This window comes from Poeciliopsis prolifica, unplaced genomic scaffold (genome assembly GCF_027474105.1).
Source record: "Poeciliopsis prolifica strain line A6 unplaced genomic scaffold, Auburn_PproV2 SCAFFOLD018, whole genome shotgun sequence".
NCBI classification, from domain to species: Eukaryota; Metazoa; Chordata; class Actinopteri; order Cyprinodontiformes; family Poeciliidae; genus Poeciliopsis; species Poeciliopsis prolifica.
This window is the reverse complement of record NW_026562393.1, coordinates 2,665,191-2,682,241: the sequence shown is the minus strand read 5'-3', so window position 1 is coordinate 2,682,241 and position 17,051 is coordinate 2,665,191. Positions and strand designations below refer to the sequence as shown.

The window sequence follows — 17,051 nt, the reverse complement described above, 5'->3', positions numbered from 1 at the left end:
ATGGGCAAAGAGAGAGGAAATGCACACATCTATAGAGGCATGCATTAAACATGAAACGGACAGTTTCTCATTTTAAAGATCCCTTTCAGTTTTGTTGTGCTTTCTTAAATACATGCCAATTGAAGGAGAACAGAGGCAAGTGAAAGCTGTTAGGAGACTGAACAGAACTGCCAGAAATTTACAAGGTGGAGCATGAATGGCAGTCACATTTTCTTCTTTGGCCAAATTCTATTACTGGGATCTATAAATTAAATTTTCTGGAAGAATGTTTAATGTCTCCACCTTTTATTCTTACACTTTGATCTCAAAAACAAAAAGTCAACTGTTGCTGTTCCAGCTTCAAGGCCTTGTGAAAGATGCCAAATCTGTTAAAACTTTTCACATTTTGTGAACTGCATTTTATTGGGATTTTATGTGCATAATAGACCAACACAAAGTACAAAATGGTAAGTCAAAATAAAATGATACTGTGGTGTCTAAAGTGTTATGCAAAACGCAATCCGCATGTGAACAAAAACTATAGGGTGTATTTGAATTCAGTCCTGTTTTCCTGTGATGCCTCTTAATAGAATGTAATTAACCACTAACCAGGTACCTTCAGAAACCACATAATTACTAAATTAAGTTCACCAGTGTCTTTTAATCTCAGCATAAATCCAAATTAGTGAACAAATAGCATTATTAAGATCAATAGAACAGAGGTCAGGGAAATTAGGTTTTGGTTATAAAACATAACCTAATCATCTCAAAAATCTCTGATTAGTACGTCATTTGAGCGGAAAATGTATAAAGATAACTGCAAACTTACCGAAACAGGCATGGATCTGGTCAGATTCTGATGTTGTGTCATACATTGTTACTCTGCACACTGTGACATTTTCCTTCAACTTTGCAATAAAGGACTACTTTGTGTTCGTCTATCACAATAAATGTTGGTAAAATTCCTTGAAGTTTGTGCTTAAGGATAAAATGTAGAACTTTGAAAAGCACTGTAATGCACCAAAGCATGCCTGCTTAGAGCAAATTGTTGAGGGGCAACATGATATGCAGTGTTTCTTTACCATGAACAGAGGAATCTTTTCAGGAAGGTCATGAGTTCAAATAATCCAACTTGGCCTTTGAAGGAAGTGTTTGGAGGGGGGAAAAATCATGCAACAAAACAGACCAACCTCTATTTTGACTGAGGTTATTTTAAGGAGTGTATTGTTTTCTTAGGAAACGCTGTCCTGGGTGTAAACCAGATACTTTGTTTTTTCACATTGCAGACAGGACATGGGACAGCCCTGGGTGTCATGATTTGGCAGCAGAGATGTCAGATATTTGGGAACTTGCGCAGAGGTCTTATTATTTTTGGTTGTCTTGGAAAAGAAACTATCCAAAATTTCCCTCCCAAATATTAAGCTGGACACAGCTCTTATTACTGTTGACTGGAACGTGTGACAAATACTGGTGTATTTTGTGATATGGTGCACTTCTATGGTTTCAGGAATACGAAAAAGAAATTAAAAATCTACTAGTGTATGATCTGTTTTGTAATGGATGTATGTTCTGCTTTTTAGTTTGGTTTCATTAGGGAATATTTGAAGATTATAAAAGACCTGAACAAAAATGGCAAAACAGAACCAAGTGATTTCACTTGGTTCTGTTTTTTATTTGATTAACATTGATTAACGTTGTCTTACTGATTATCTTTTATGGGCTGTCTATGTGGTGTGCTGACATTTGCCTTCTGTCAATTGCATCCTCTCTATCAGTTTCTCTATAAATGCATCATCAATACCAAGAGTTTTGTAAAAACAGAACCAAGTGATTTCACTTGAACCAAGTGATTTTATTTGGTTCTGTTTACTATTTATGTCTTTTAACAATAAATAGTTGATTGTGAAGACAGCACAACATTATCAAAACAGAAAATACTTTATTATATTTTGAATGTAATTTATGGAAATGAAAGGATTAGTAGGAATGGACTAAAATCAGTACCAGTGCTTTTCGATTTTTACAAAATCAGAGAGCAGAAACCATCCACAAATACTCTGACTGATGCATTTCTAATTGTTAAAAATCTGTTGTGGTTGTGACTGTTAAGATCGTGCATTATACTTCCAGTAAATCTGTATGTGATGTCCTTGTATTATCAGGAATCCTCATTTCTATATCAGTCACCATCGGCCTTATCGGGAGAACTAGAGGAGGAATGAAGACTAAAAGCTTCAGATAGAGAAAGAGACCCGAACCCAAGAGGTGTTGTCGACAAGAATTCCTCACCGCACCCTCCCCCAACGCCTCACCTCACGAGTTTTCTCTCTAAATTTCCTTTTCCAATCACTCTGTGTGTGTCTGTCCATCCATTTTGCTTCAAACTTGAATTTTCTTCCTAAGTTTTTCATTTTTTCTGAATGACTTCACATCTTGCCTCCATTTTCGGCACTGTGTCTCTCCATAACTACAACGTTTGAAGCTATAATAACATTTCATCCATCCATCAAGCACAGCCAGCTTTGATCAATAAGCACTTTGAGTCCACTCCGCAGCGCTGCACGGGTCTTAAAATGTCTCCCGTCTGTCTCTGTCAGTACTTATCTCAGTGCTGACGAAGCTATATTAGACTCAAAGGTGGATGACTATTACAATAGATTTCACAATGCTTTTCAGCACTTTGCGAGTGTGCATGTGTGTGTGTGTGGGGGGGGTTCTGTAAATGAAATACATGGGAATCGATCGATAGCCACTGCCAATGGTCTTCACTTTTACAATACATCCTAAAGGGTCTAAAGATGTTGTAAATCTTGTGTGATTTGTGGCAACATGATGTTGTCAGGTTAGCGGTGTATATCTCGACAAGTACTAGTGCAAAAGGCTTTCTGCTTGCTTTTGGCTTTCACTCAAGAAATACATAAGCACACAGTTCTGACAGCTTTGGTTTAGATTTTAATTCAGTTTTTATCAGGCTTTTTACTCATGTATAAATTAGTTTTAGTCACACTTTAGCCTGATGCTGTGTTTTTAGTGTGAACACTGATTTTTTTTTTTTCTGAAGTATTACCATCAGAAAGTCTCATTGAAAATGTGAATGCAGCATTGAGAACAATCCCTACCAACACCATAACAGAAACCAATGAGCTGATCTACAACTCAGCATCAGTGATCCTTGAGATACTTGGCTATAAGAGCAACCATGAGACCCAATACCCACCATGGAAAAGACGGTTAGAGGCTAAAATCAAGGTAACAAGGAGGGAAGTGAGCCAACTGTCAGAGCTCCACAAGGGTGCAATGAAAAGACCAGTACCCAGAAAGTACAGGCAGATGCCCATACCTGAAGCATTCAAAACTGGTAAACAGAGGCTCCAAGCCTTGGCCAGCCGCCTAAAGAGATACACAAGGGAGAATGAATCCAGAAGGATTAACCGGCTCTTCTCCACTCAACCAGCTAAGGTGTACTCTCAATGGCAGGGTAATAATAACAACAGAGCAGACCCACCAAGGCTGGAGACTGAACAATACTGGAAAGGCATATGGGAAAGGGAGGCGTCCCACAACAGCAATGCACAGTGGCTGATCTCTCTACGAGAGGACCACAGCAACCTCCCTGAGCAAGCCCCGGTAACCATCACTGTGACAGATGTTCAAGAAAGAGTCTCAGGTATGAAAAACTGAACAGCACCAGGGCCTGACATGATCCATGCGTACTGGCTAAAGAAACTTACTGCCCTTCATGAGCGACTGGCAGCCCAAATGAACCAGCTGCTGCAAAGTGGGACTCACCCTGAATGGTTAACTGAAGGGCGGACAATCCTAATCCAGAAGGATCCATCAAAGGGTCCAATCCCACCCAACTACTGACCAATAACCTCCACAACCTGGAAGCTCATGTCAGGCATAATAGCGGCCAAGATAAGCAAATACATGGATAAACACATGAGCACGGCACAGAAAGGTATTGGTGTAAATAGCAGAGGAGCCAAACACCAACTCCTCGTAGACCGCACAGTTGCAAAACCCGACACACCAACCTGTGCATGACTTGGATTGATTACAAGAAAGCCTATGACTCAATGCCGCATACTTGGATCATTGAATGCCTAGAGATGTATAACATCAACAGGATTCTGAGAGCCTTCATTGCAAACTCGATGAGGCTGTGGAAAACCACCCTTGAAGCCAACTGCAAACCACTTGCACAAGTGTCCATCAAATGTGGCATATACCAAGGAGATGCTCTGTCCCCGCTACTGTTCTGCATAGGCCTGAACCCCCTCAGCCAAATTATCAACAAGACTGGCTACGGATACCGACTCAAAAATGGGGCCAACATCAGTCACCTTCTCTACATGGATGACATCAAGCTGTACGCCAAGAGTGAGCGAGACATCGACTCACTGATCCACACCACCAGGATCTACAGCAGGGTGCAAGATACTGGCTGGGAAAGCATACATGGAACGACATAACCAAGTGGCAGGCATAGTGCAGAAACATCTGTGCAGAATATGGACTGGAAACCCCGAGATCAAGTGGGAAACACCCCCAAAGGTGGTGGAGAACGCCAGAGCTAAGATCCTGTGGGACTTCCAGATCCAGACAAACAGAATGGTAATGGCGAACCAACCAGACATTGTCGTAGTGGATAAACATCAGAGGAAAGCCGTTGTGGTAGATGTAGCAATGTCAAGCGATTGCAACATCAGGAAAAAGGAGCACTAGAAACTGGAGAAATATCAGGGCCTCAGGGAAGAACTGGAGAGGGCCTGGAAGGTGAAGACCACAGTGGTGCCTGTGGTCATCAGGGCCCTCGGGGCAGTAACCCCCAAACTGGATCAATGGCTACAACAGATCCCAGGAACAACATCAGACATCTCAGTCCAGAAATGTGCAGTCCTTGGCACAGCCAAGATACTGCGCAGAACCCTCAAGCTCCCAGGCCTCTGGTAGAGGACCCGAGCTCAGAGGATAAGAACCACCCGCGATGGGTGAGAAGGGAATTTTTTATATAAGAATAAATAAATGTTTGAAAGTAGCCAATACATTGTTTGCAGCTTTCCCATCAGCTCATAAAGAGATATGAAGCAATTATAATAACCTTAGTTTACCATAGATACTATTGAGATCTGCAGAAAACGTTTGTTTAGTTTGAAATGCTTGCAAGCAAAAAAAAAAAATCAAATTAGTAAATAAAAATAAACATGACCAAATAACAAGAAAGCAATTGCAATTGACAAAACACTCTTCCTTATGGGATTTTAGTTCACCAAGAGTCAAATTCTAAATAAATTTTGACTCTAACTGGAAGTCCTTTCACACAGAAGGGGCAGCATATTGCATTGCTTTCTTACACAGAGCTCTTCTAACTCTAGGAACAGACATATGGACAGGAAAGAGCACATTCCCAGTTTTGGGACATGATAATAAAAACAGTCAAGTAAGTCTTCTCAGTATATATTCACACATGGAGCACATGTGACTGTCTACAAACAGAGAGAAAGGGATGACCAGCAGCTGCATACAAATGACAACAGTGAACATCCACAAAAAAGTGCTCAACAATACAATTTCTTAATAGATTGTCCAGGTTAATTCATAAACATCAAGCCACTTAGTCCAAAAGAGGAAGGAATGTTGTTGAGATTAAATAATCTTGGACTTGTTGAGTAAAATAAGTCTTATTTCTGTAAAAGAAACATTGTTTAGAAGAACCATAATTCAATTTATTTTAAATCTACCTCACACTGTAGGGAAATGTATCAGCCATAGTTGTAAAGAGCAGACTTTATTCAATATTTATAGCCTGTTATATACATCTAAATGGGCATCTAAATATCATTAAACAGGAAGTAACCTGCACAGTGCAGATGAGAGAAGAGGAAGGGGAAGACACAGATGGTCCTAACGTGCTTCATGAAATATCTCTGAATCTCAGTCACTGCTGAAACTGAACGCAAATCCAATCTGAACTCTTCTCTCCAGTGGTGCCATGAAGAGGGGAGTGGTAGGGATTAATGGCCAGTCCTTTAAATTTATTGCCTAAATTCACTGCTTCCCTCTTTCCAGAAAGTCCTAAATGTATATTTGTACACATGAATAGTTCAGGGAAAGTCATTTATGCCAGGTGTTGCTAACATATCAGGAAAACACAATTTTAATTATTCAAATCAATATTGCTCCTTCAAATGGCAGCATATTTTTATGCTAATTGTTCAGTTTTGGCAGATTCCTTCTGGTTTTGGGGTTCACACCAATTTGACCCCTAAGCCCAAAACTTTCTGGAGTCACCCTGATTTTTTTTCTGAGCTTTTGTTTTTCTTTTCTTTTTTTATTTGTAAAACAAAACAAAAAAAACAAAGCTCCTGAAACAGGTACAAAGAGGTTTAAACAAGCTGGAAGTCTTTCACTGCTCTTTTGTATAAAACCTTTGAATGTGCTTTCACTCGTGGCTCAGTGTGGGTCAGCCCCAAGGGCATCATGTCACAGGGCAGGAAAATGTGTTACTGACAGAATCTAAATTATATCGTTCTACACACACACACAAAACAAGATTCTAGTGATTACTACTGTATATGCTGCCAGAATAGATTATTTAAGAAGTTCCTCTTGCATTTACTTTGGTAATCTTTGGAGATCGGAGATGTATATGGGGAGCAGAAGGAGAGGTTCTGCCCTGGGCCCCATTCATACAAGAACTGCCCATATGCATTTTAAATGCTGTGGTTTTCTTGTGAGGTAGACTGCAGCCACAAAAATGGGAGAATGCATATTCCTGTGCTTCTAGGAGTCAGGTTTAATGTTCAAGGTTTTTCTTTCAACGTTCTGATAACAGTGTGTCATAACTACAGAGCCATGGACCTGAAAGCAGGCAAATAACAGGAGATTCTTTGAGTTTTCCCATGCAAAGGCGAAAAAAACATGTTAAGTCTTTCATGCCAGGGCAAGTTTTTATGAATGGACTTTTTTTTTTCCTTCTCTCTCGCTCCCTTCTTCCTTTTTTGTGAATGAAAAACAACTGGAAAATCTAGGGGAAAATAGCCACAGTCTGCACAGAGCTCATTGGCTGTTCGAGTGCCAGCCCCGCCCATCGTTACCAGGACCCCGACGATCAGCTGTCTGATTGGCTCACACGGGGACCCGAGACTTCATTCAGAAGTCGGTGAATTCAACCGGACAAAAGCGAGAAATTCGAGCCCTTCAGAGGAGACCCACCAATCAGAACCGTCCAGTGGAGCCGACCTGGAAGAGCGAGTCTCACCAAAATTAGATCTGCTGCACAAATAACAGCTCACTCCACACTTTCAAATCTGCTCCACAGAAAGCTGATCAAAATTCAGATGAAGTGGGGGGTCGGGGTCTCGACGTGAACGCAACATCTGTTTCTCTTTACACTTTCTGGACTTGGCTGTATCCAAGAACAACCCCGGGGCAGACGTGGCAAGAAATATTGAAAAAAAAACAAATGTATGTAGTTGCAAAATGCAATCATTCCGTATTTCTCACTATCATAAAGGCGATTTGTTATGTAAATAAAAAAGAATAAAAAAAAAAAAAGTAAAAGTCGCGTTATTTGATGAATGAATGCGGGGGAAAAGTGGTTGTTTATTTGCTCGTGAAATCAACGCGCACTCACTCCCTCACACCCAAACACACACACACGTATGTGCACAAAAGAGATTTGTAAAGAGGGCCGCAGCCCGCTGGGTAATCACTCGCCATCACTTCCCCTCGGCATTTTTTGTGAATGGAGCTCATTATGCATGCAGCCTCCACGCAGCTCCATTCACAAACAGCGCTCCCTCCTCTTCCCTGCAGCCTGCGTGGATCCCACTCCAACTCAGCGCAAATGACCGCAAACGGTTAAACGGATGGATTATAAGATGGATGGATATTTGGACCAGCAAGTGCCTTACCCTTTAGCAAATGTACGTATGTCTCAACGCGTTTTGTTGCTTTATTCCACAAATGTTTGTTTTTTGTTTTATTTTTCCAGCCTTGTTGTTTCGCTGCTTGCCGCGGCTTTATTCGTGTTCGCGTCGCGTCTGCACGAGTTGCGATAGAAAAAAAGTGCACTGATTGCAACTGCCAGGAAGGGGGAAAAGCCTCCACTAAGTTACGACTGTGCGCATTTAAAAGTTATTGTCAATTTATTTTGTTGGTTCACTTTGTTTCAAATAATTATTTTGGTCTAAAGGTCCCCCCCCCCCCAAACAACCCTTAACTGACACATGCGATATTGTTTTAGGCACGATGAGTCCTTTTAAAATATGCATCACAAAACATTGCTGCTTTGTGCCGCTTTCATGTCATTTCCCCGTCAGATGTGCCCAACTGGTGGACAGCGTAGGACTGCCGTGAACTGTTTTGATACTCCTGTTGTTGCAGTGCTCGGCTGGATTCGGTTAACATCTATTGCTTTTGCAGAAGTCGCAAGGAAATGGGCCCCTAAATAGACTGTTGATGGCAGCAAAAAGGAAATTCATGGACACAGAATTACCCCCTCAGGAATCTGAAGGTAAAGGACGCAGAAACACAAACAGATTTGGATTTGGAGCTTCCAGTAGCTGAAACGATGTCAGTGTGTGAGAGCATGAGATGTAATTATTTTCTGTCCTATGAGGAATATTCACTCTTGTCTTTTTTATTTTTCTGTTTTCACACAGACCTCTTCCAGGATTTAAGCCAACTACAAGAGACTTGGCTCACAGAAGGTGAGACTACTCAGCGTTTTTTTATTATTATTATTATTATTTTTTTATCAGTGCTGATTGCGATATTCATACAAACTGATTGAATGGTCAACACAAAAACTTGAGGATTTGAAGTGGTTCCTAGGCATTGATCTGTGTCAATATCTCAACTGATATATCAGTTAAGAAACTGATAAATCCTATTCTGATGTGACACACACACACACATACACACACGCACACAGGGCTGGCCGGACTCAAACGCAAACTAAGAAAGCTTGACTTCTCACACGAACCTTGCTTTTTTATTTGGGGCTGTAGTTTATAAAAATGTAGCCTGCTCTTAAATCTAAACATCAAAATTTATAAATTTAAGTATGAATACAAAAATGCAGGCTAAGTTTATAAAACAACAAATTAAAAAAGCAATGAATAAATATGTATATTTATTTATGTATCTTTAATCACAACTGACATGTAATCATAAACATATGGTTACTGTAATAATTTAGAATTTATGATCCCCCTAACACATTTTTGTATGTAATTTTGGTATGACCACACCAAAATTCACATTTAAAAAATATTTTTTCTTTACATTTCTCAAGCTAACATGTAAACATTTGACATATGAAAGGTGTTCCCCATGTATTTTGTGCCGACTGCACTGCGCAATGTTTTACAGGTGGAACACAAAGGAACGTCTATCAAATCCAGAAAGTTTTCATCCATGTGTTTCGTTCGTTAGGACACAATAACATTTACACATGTGAAATACCTGCTAAATTGTTACTACACAAAATATGTTTTCCAAATGAATAACATGTTCACATGTTGTTTTAAACAATATCAATTTCACATGCAGAACTCTTTCTCCATCTGCAGTGAGTGCAGGGGAAGGGGGATGAGAGTTAAGTCCATTAAGCATTTTACATGTATGGGTTTTTCATGGGAATTTAACTGGAGGTGAGAACCAGAAGCCCCTTCTGCTTAGGTCGCCATATAATGTTGGGCCAGCTCTGCTCGCACACACTCACAAACCACAATCCCTCGTTTTCCCTACTAAAGAAAAAGCAGCCCAAGTGAGCACAGACAGGACATTATTAGCTTCGAGCACATCCTACTTTGGCCATGTTGGCATGTGAAGTGTGTGCCAAACTGCAGCCAATGCAAACAAACTGCCTGTTTGGCTTGTGTCACTCAAACGCACATAGCAACGAAATGAGGCCCAGTCAGAGACAACTGTCACTGAGCTGACCTAAGAAGAGCGCCGCTGACGTGAGCTGTAATACAGTAATTATGCTGCTTGTGAGGAGGGAAGGAAAAATACCACAAGATGCGGGTCATTTGGAGCATTTGTTGTGGTGATCTGGGCCCAAGCAGTGATCAGCACTGAGACCATGGATGTGTGTAAAAGAGGACCACAGTCTGAGGTGTAAATTTTGCTGTGTCTGTTGCTTTGATGTACTTTGATGTGGAGATTTAAAGGGTGAATGCAGCTCAGTTTTGATATTTATATTCAAGTGTGATCCACATCAGGCTCTTGAGTCCTGTTTAAAGTTCCTTCTATGTGTTTTTTTATTGATACTGTTGTTGTCTCACTTGCTCAGTGATGAATCTGGTTGTTTTACATTCTTGTGCCTATAGGAGACTGATCTTTTGTGCTCACCTCATGTCTTAATTGAAAGCATATGTCTATGTATTGTGACCCACAGAGTTTCTGTTTATTGGTTTATATTTAGAAAATACCCAAACTGATGAGGAATTAAAGGCTGTGGGGTTATTGTGCACCTTTGTCAATTTGTACATCACTTTCATTATTATGCTTTGCTATATTTTCACTAGCGCCTTTCCTTCTCATAATGTTGTACTAAACTATAATGTACTGACGTATTACTATAAACTAAAATTTACTGTATTTTAGTTTTTTCCAAATGTTAGTTAAATATACTCACATTTCATACAAAAGTGTATGAAATGTAAGTCTAAAGGTCCAATTTAGATAATTTTTTTTCCTGGTACACCCAGGTGACCTATTGTATTGCAAATGTCCAGTGACCTTTTGTTGTTTATAAAATGAAATGCCTTTTTTGAGTACTGAAGCTCATAAAAATGTGTTGATTGGAGACAGAAAAAAATAATATAATTTACCAGGGCAAAAAAAAAGAAAAATAAGATTGTTGACTACACTGCAGTCCCTTATATTATTCTTACATGTGTTTTTCATTTCTCCATTTCCTTTTTGTTGAAAGAACTGCTTTCCCGAAGGCCTCAACATTCCCCAAAATTCATGAAAAATTGTGCAAGCATTGATAAAGTGCGTGTATTTAGTGCAAAACAGTGAATAATTCCTCTACAGCATCCCCAGTATGTTATACCACATTGGACCAGATTAGTGCATAGGTATGAAAATTAGAACCAAATATCAAAAGCAGTGCATAAGCTAAATTAATTGCAAGAGTTCTTTTTTGTTTGTTTTTTTATCTTCCATTTCCACCTCTAGCCAGACTAATTGTATGTTAAAGAGGGGGGTGCAGGGAAGGAAAAAATGTTCCACAGTGCACCATAAGCTGGAATCCCTTTCACCAGATTTACCAAGAGCTATAAAAATTGGTACTCGTTTAGAGCTTTCCAAGTTCAAACAACAAAAATTATTTAGAGATTTGCCCTAAAACATAGAAGAAGTTGGCCATTTTGAATCAAAGCCCTAATTTTGAGTTTGGGTTTAGAGTTTAGCAAAGTTTCAGTTTTTCAAAGACAATCTGGGCCTGAGCCGATGACAGACTTCTTAAGCTCTTGCCAAGAAACTTTAAACTGCCATCCTCACTGAAAACACTTGACTCTCAAATCTTCCCTGCGCATACATATTCTGTTATTATCTAAACTGTAGGTTTTGGTTTTTTGGTGTGTCTGGAGTAGCATGGGAAGTTTTGTTTTAATGGCTTAATACATCTAAATTCCAACTAAATCATCAAAGCTTTGACAAAATTGTATATGAAATGTTACTGATTTTTTCAATCAGGAACATATATTTATGCATATTTTAATTAGTAGTGGCAAATGCAGTTACAGCGCCACAGAAGATTTCAATCAGTGAGTTCCTTTCCGTACTTTGACTAAAACTTTGGAAACATGACACAATTTGATAAATGTCAGAAAAAAAGTCCTTTGGAGCCATAGCTCGAACTCTGCATCACAGGACCAATAACATAGATGTATCTTTGTTAACAGACCTGAATAACAGGTTAATCAAATTATTTGACTTAGGCAAGTTGGACGTTTGACACATACAATGGTTGCAAGACAATATCCTTTGAAGACTGAAGTTTGACACCCCTGCTCTAAGGATCAAAGGCAGCATTTTGTTAATGTCCATTCAGGCCAACTCTTAAGAAACTTCTGCTTAGCTCCTCGACAATAAATCAATATCTTCTAAAAGCTTTGTTGATTAAAACGGTCGATATGTGAAAGATGTTCGAAAAATTAAAACCTGTTGGGGTTAGGGTTTTGTCAATGCTGAGCTCAAAATCATTTGACATAAGCATTTTGGTATCACTTTGCCATGCTTCCATACTTAAAAGTGATTTAATCCCAATAAATGTATACATTTTTAATAAGAGAGAAAGACTTAATGGAGTTTTAAGAATTTATGACCAAGTAATTTATAAATAAAGCAGAAGAGTTTTTTTAAAGTACTGTGTGGTTATTACCTAAATCACTGCCTTTCTGAGGAAGTCCTTGTACTATCTGTATCATGTTTGTATATAAGTAGATACTTTTAAATGACTATTTTGGGCTTTAATATGTAACACATCCTAACAACATTCCAAACAGTGTTTGTAACTATTTGAACTTGTTACATAAAGCCAGCTATGACTCCTGTGAGATTTTACAGGTAGTCATCAACTCCACCAAACAGTGACAAGGAGTATTAATCTCTTTCAATTTTCAAATGATCCAATGTTTCCTGAAGAACAAGAGACTGAAAACAGAGCTGTAGCTCTTTATTTCCTCTCCCATTAATCATCCAAACAGTCTTGGATTAATCTGGTGTCACTGTGAATCCAACTTCAGACCAAGCAGTTGAAGTCGGCTCCACTTCCTGACGCTTTGCGAGCAGGTTGTGTCTTGTGCAGCAATTAAAACCATTACTTCTGATTGTATAATATAGAAAATACTTTGCGGATTTGACCTGCTAAATAAGTGAGTGAATAAATCACCTTGAACCACATCTTTGAAGGAGTTTGGAACCCTTGCAGCAGTTTTAAGATGTTCTAGGGCAGAGCTTTCCTGTTTCTAAAGATAATAAAATATCAATGGGAATATAAAACAGCACAATGGATTGAGAATGAGTCACTCACAGCTCACCGGCAAATCAGTAAAGTTAAGCAACAGCGATCAGACTCTGTGGAAGTGTCTGCACCATTTGAACTCAGGGGCAAACAGTGCAGCTTCTACATTGGCTTTTACACCTTTTCTCATGCACTGTTGAAAAGCTGCAAAGCCTCTTCACACCAGCATCTGACTCAGACAAAGACCAGAGTCATAAAGCTACAATAGGTGTCACTTCAAAGGTGTCTGTAGACCTCTCTTAAAGGTTCAGATTAAAAAAAAAAAAAATGCACTTTTTAGCTGAAAGTTGCAAATACAGATGCCTCTATTGCTAGTGACATCCCTGATTAGATCACGTAAAAAGCCTTAAAGGAAATAATTGACATAAAGACTGGCTGACTCCAAATTGTGACTGTTTCATTGACTTTCTCAAGATAAATTTGCGGGTTTTCTATAACCTTGTTTTTCTCGTGATTACTCTAATTGCAGATATGTTGTATTTTGGATAAATAACCACCTTTTTGTAGATATATTATGACTTTTGTAAATCAAGATATGTCTGCCATATTTGAACAACGTTTTATCCCACAGTGATTTTTGATAGTTCCTCAAAAATCACCAGCTTTATTATTCATAGTACAGTTACTGAGAATCGCATGTTACATTTGTGCAAATGATCAAATCAGCCTTATCCTTATGGATATAAAATAACTGATTTTCTTGGTATCCTATATTATCATCAGTGGTCAGTATGTTATCTGCAGTGCACAGAAGTCAAAATACAAAACTTAGTACAGTTTTGATCCCTGTTTCTTTGAAATATGGTTATTTATACAATGCCTACTGTTCCCAGAGGCAGATAAAAATTACATTCATTTTTCATTATCAAAAATGTTCTTGGAAAGAATATGTACAGCCAATAGTTTGGCACTTCAAATTTGGGGATAATATTTGTTGTCAGTAAGTGATATATTATTTTAGCAGTTTGAATTTATTCTAAGTTATAACTAGAATTATGTATTTTATTTTATTGATTTATCACTTAAAGTAAAGATCAAAAGCCCTTTCCACCACTTCATGGCTTGTCTCAGCTTTGGATTAGGTCATTTACAGCAGAGGGGAGGGGGGAGTATTTTTTAATGCCTTCAATGGAAGAAATAATCACTTTAAATCCAGTAATAACATGCTCTTTTCATCTTTCTGATGCTTAAAAGTCATTATTTCCTATTATTGAACAAAGCAGCCTTTTAAAGGATACAATGTCTTGAACTCACAAATAGTATGATGGATTATTGTTGAGTCTTAGAGAGTGATCAAGGCAACAGAAAGCAGAGAGATGGAAGTGTAACCCTATCAAAGCGTTATTTAACCCTAAGTACTGGCTTGTTTTCAGCTTCCCCCAGCTAAGACCTTTCCTTTCCTGTTGCATTAATTAAAGACCCTATCATGACTGATTGCAGTTGTGACGGATCCACCGCAGTTGTAAAAGCTGGTTAGCTAGAGGGAGATTTTCTTTCTTTTTCTTTTTTTTTTCTTCTTGTTGTTCACCAAATAGGAGAGGAAGCGAGAAAGAAACGGAAAGGGCGAAGTTCTGAAAGACAAGAGTTCAGGAACTTGTCACATCTTGTCTCATTTTGGCCTTTAGGTTTATATGACTTTGGCTGCTTGACTCCTCCCAGGATCTCCTGCTGGGAAAGAGGGGAAAAAAGTTATTCAAGGTGGTTGGAAGCATCTGGGAGAACATGCGTCTGGGCTCATATAAACACACTTCTCTTCTTGTGCTGACTTGCATCTGAAAGCTCCTGACGGGGTGTTCCTGGAAACAAATCAGATCCACGTGCATGCTCGCACACACACTCACGCACACGCACACATACACATTCGAACTCAGGAAAGTGTACAGACACAGACAGTAGAGGTTGCGATAATGTCTGAAGCTCATCGTTTCTTTTCTGCTGCCTTTTAATTTTATGGGGTCCAGTGTGTTCTGTTTTGGACATGTTGAAACTAGTGGAAGTGATTGATTGGTGGGCCTGCAGAACTAAATACTGGTCTTTGCTCTGTCACATGCAGGCCCCCCCTAAGGGCAAAAAACTAAAAACTTAAAAGGAGATAATATCATTATAATATAGTAAATCACAGGATGCAGCGTTACGTAAGAAATCAATGTGATTTATCAGAACATGCTGCAGAGCGGAGTCATCCGGTTTCCTCTGCAGAGGAAGGAGGAGTGTGACGACATGAAAGTGGATTTGAATTTCTTATTTCCTCTTTTTGTCCTCTGTCTGTGAGTTTTGGTTTCGGCATTGTGTATCATTGTCTGGAAATCCAAATACTGGCAGAGGGGAGAGAGATAATTTGGCTGGGTCAGATTTTCGCCTCTCTGATGAGGTTGCAATTGTTGAAAAGTCATGGAAGTGTCATGGACTTCAGAAGTGTCCATTGAATCTGAATTGCTTTCATTTATTTTCATTTTTAGAGAAAAAGACAGATTGATGTTGTCGGGCTTCTCTCTTACCACAAAAATATAGTTCCAAATACTTCAACCGCACCAGTAAAATAAGCTATCTTAAGTGGAAATATAGATGGAATGAATTAAAAGAAGCACAGACTTCTTGTTTTCATAACTGTGGAGGCAGAAAGAGTGCTATGCTCTGCTGCAAAAGTAGCAGAGCATAAGACCAATCTTAATTATTAAGATTGGTCTGATTTCACTGCTTGTAATGCATTCTGGTCGGTAGTCCACCATAAAGTCTGTATGGTATGTCATGAAGTCCATTTAAGCTATAGGAAGCAATTAACAATTTGCTTCCTCTTCTACTCTGGTGGAAGAGTGTTGGCATATTTAAAATTTAAAATTTTGCCATTTTAATGTGCTTTAAAGAAATGCAGAAAAATACCCTTGACTCCCCACATGTAAAATGTTTCCCAGATTTTTCCATATTTTAATAAGTGATATGAGCCTGAGCATGTGATTAAACATTTTGCTTGTGATTAAAAACTTACATTTCAACTAAATGTTCATGTTTTGTTTATTTTGATTCATCCTGAAACTCAACTTGTTTTGTGGGAGATATATCTTATTGTGTGAATATTTCAGCTTATCAAGCCATAAAATGTGTGGTAAGTAATTTAAAGAGTTTGTCATAAAAATGTCAGAATGATAATGAGACAAAAAAGTAAAAATGATTGATTTTGTATTTATTTGAAATACAAAAGTCATCTTTACATATTTTCTGTCTTCTATAATCTGAACTCAGTACAATAAGTAAGTAAATAAGCGATCCTATTGCATGTTTTCCATACTTGCCCCAAGTTTTCTGCAGCACTATTCAAATTCACAAACCAAATTGCTGTTGGTTTAAACAGTATGTAAGGTTTGGCTGTTATTTCAATGAAATGGCCTTGCCCTTCACAATACTAAAGGGATGGTGACAAATAATTTAGGCTTTTCCTAATGAAATGGTGAAAACAAAGCCCAAAGCTCCAGAAAGATTATCATGAATAGGATTTTGAAATAGAAGGCGGTGCAATAATACTGATCCAGCTCTGCTGCACCTGGCCTTGGCCTCGTTGGCTTTGCTTATTCAGTGTGATGAGTTTCATTGTGGAAGAGTGCCTAATCAGGGCCTCTGAAATTTAACACCACTGCAACAGCATCATACGAGCTAGATCAGTGTATTGATTCATCTATTTTTACAAACTGGTGTAAGGTGGCCTTATAACGTTTCCTAACATATTTATGTGTCCTTGAAATAAATCTTAAAATAATTCCTGACCACTTGTCAAAAATAAATGCATATTTGTGCATGTATATGTAAATGATATACCTACTCTAATTTGTCATTTTTTTTGTTGTTTGGTAGAGTAGTATTCAAAACATTACTTATTTAAAATTTTCTTTATTTTATTGGAACTACTTCTCCATGTGTATACATGATTCATGGATTATTTTTTGTTTGCTCTGGTGTTGTTGTCTCTTCCATTTTCTTTCTGCAGTAAAATAAAATGGTCACCACTCACTTCATGACTAACTTAACCAGT

General features: G+C 38.5%; 1 protein-coding gene across 1 annotated transcript in view; it reads left to right on the top strand.

Annotated features, from left to right (window-relative positions):
* Positions 1-7,306: 7,306 nt before the first annotated feature.
* Positions 7,307-17,051, top strand: part of etv4 (ETS variant transcription factor 4) — a 37,550-nt gene continuing 27,805 nt past the window's right edge. The window contains exons 1-4 of the mRNA XM_055042884.1: positions 7,307-7,449; positions 7,801-7,910; positions 8,410-8,500; positions 8,649-8,696. Of these exons, the coding sequence (XP_054898859.1) occupies positions 7,854-7,910; positions 8,410-8,500; positions 8,649-8,696 (196 nt within the window). The 5' untranslated portion in view covers positions 7,307-7,449; positions 7,801-7,853. The remainder of the gene's footprint in view (positions 7,450-7,800; positions 7,911-8,409; positions 8,501-8,648; positions 8,697-17,051) is intronic.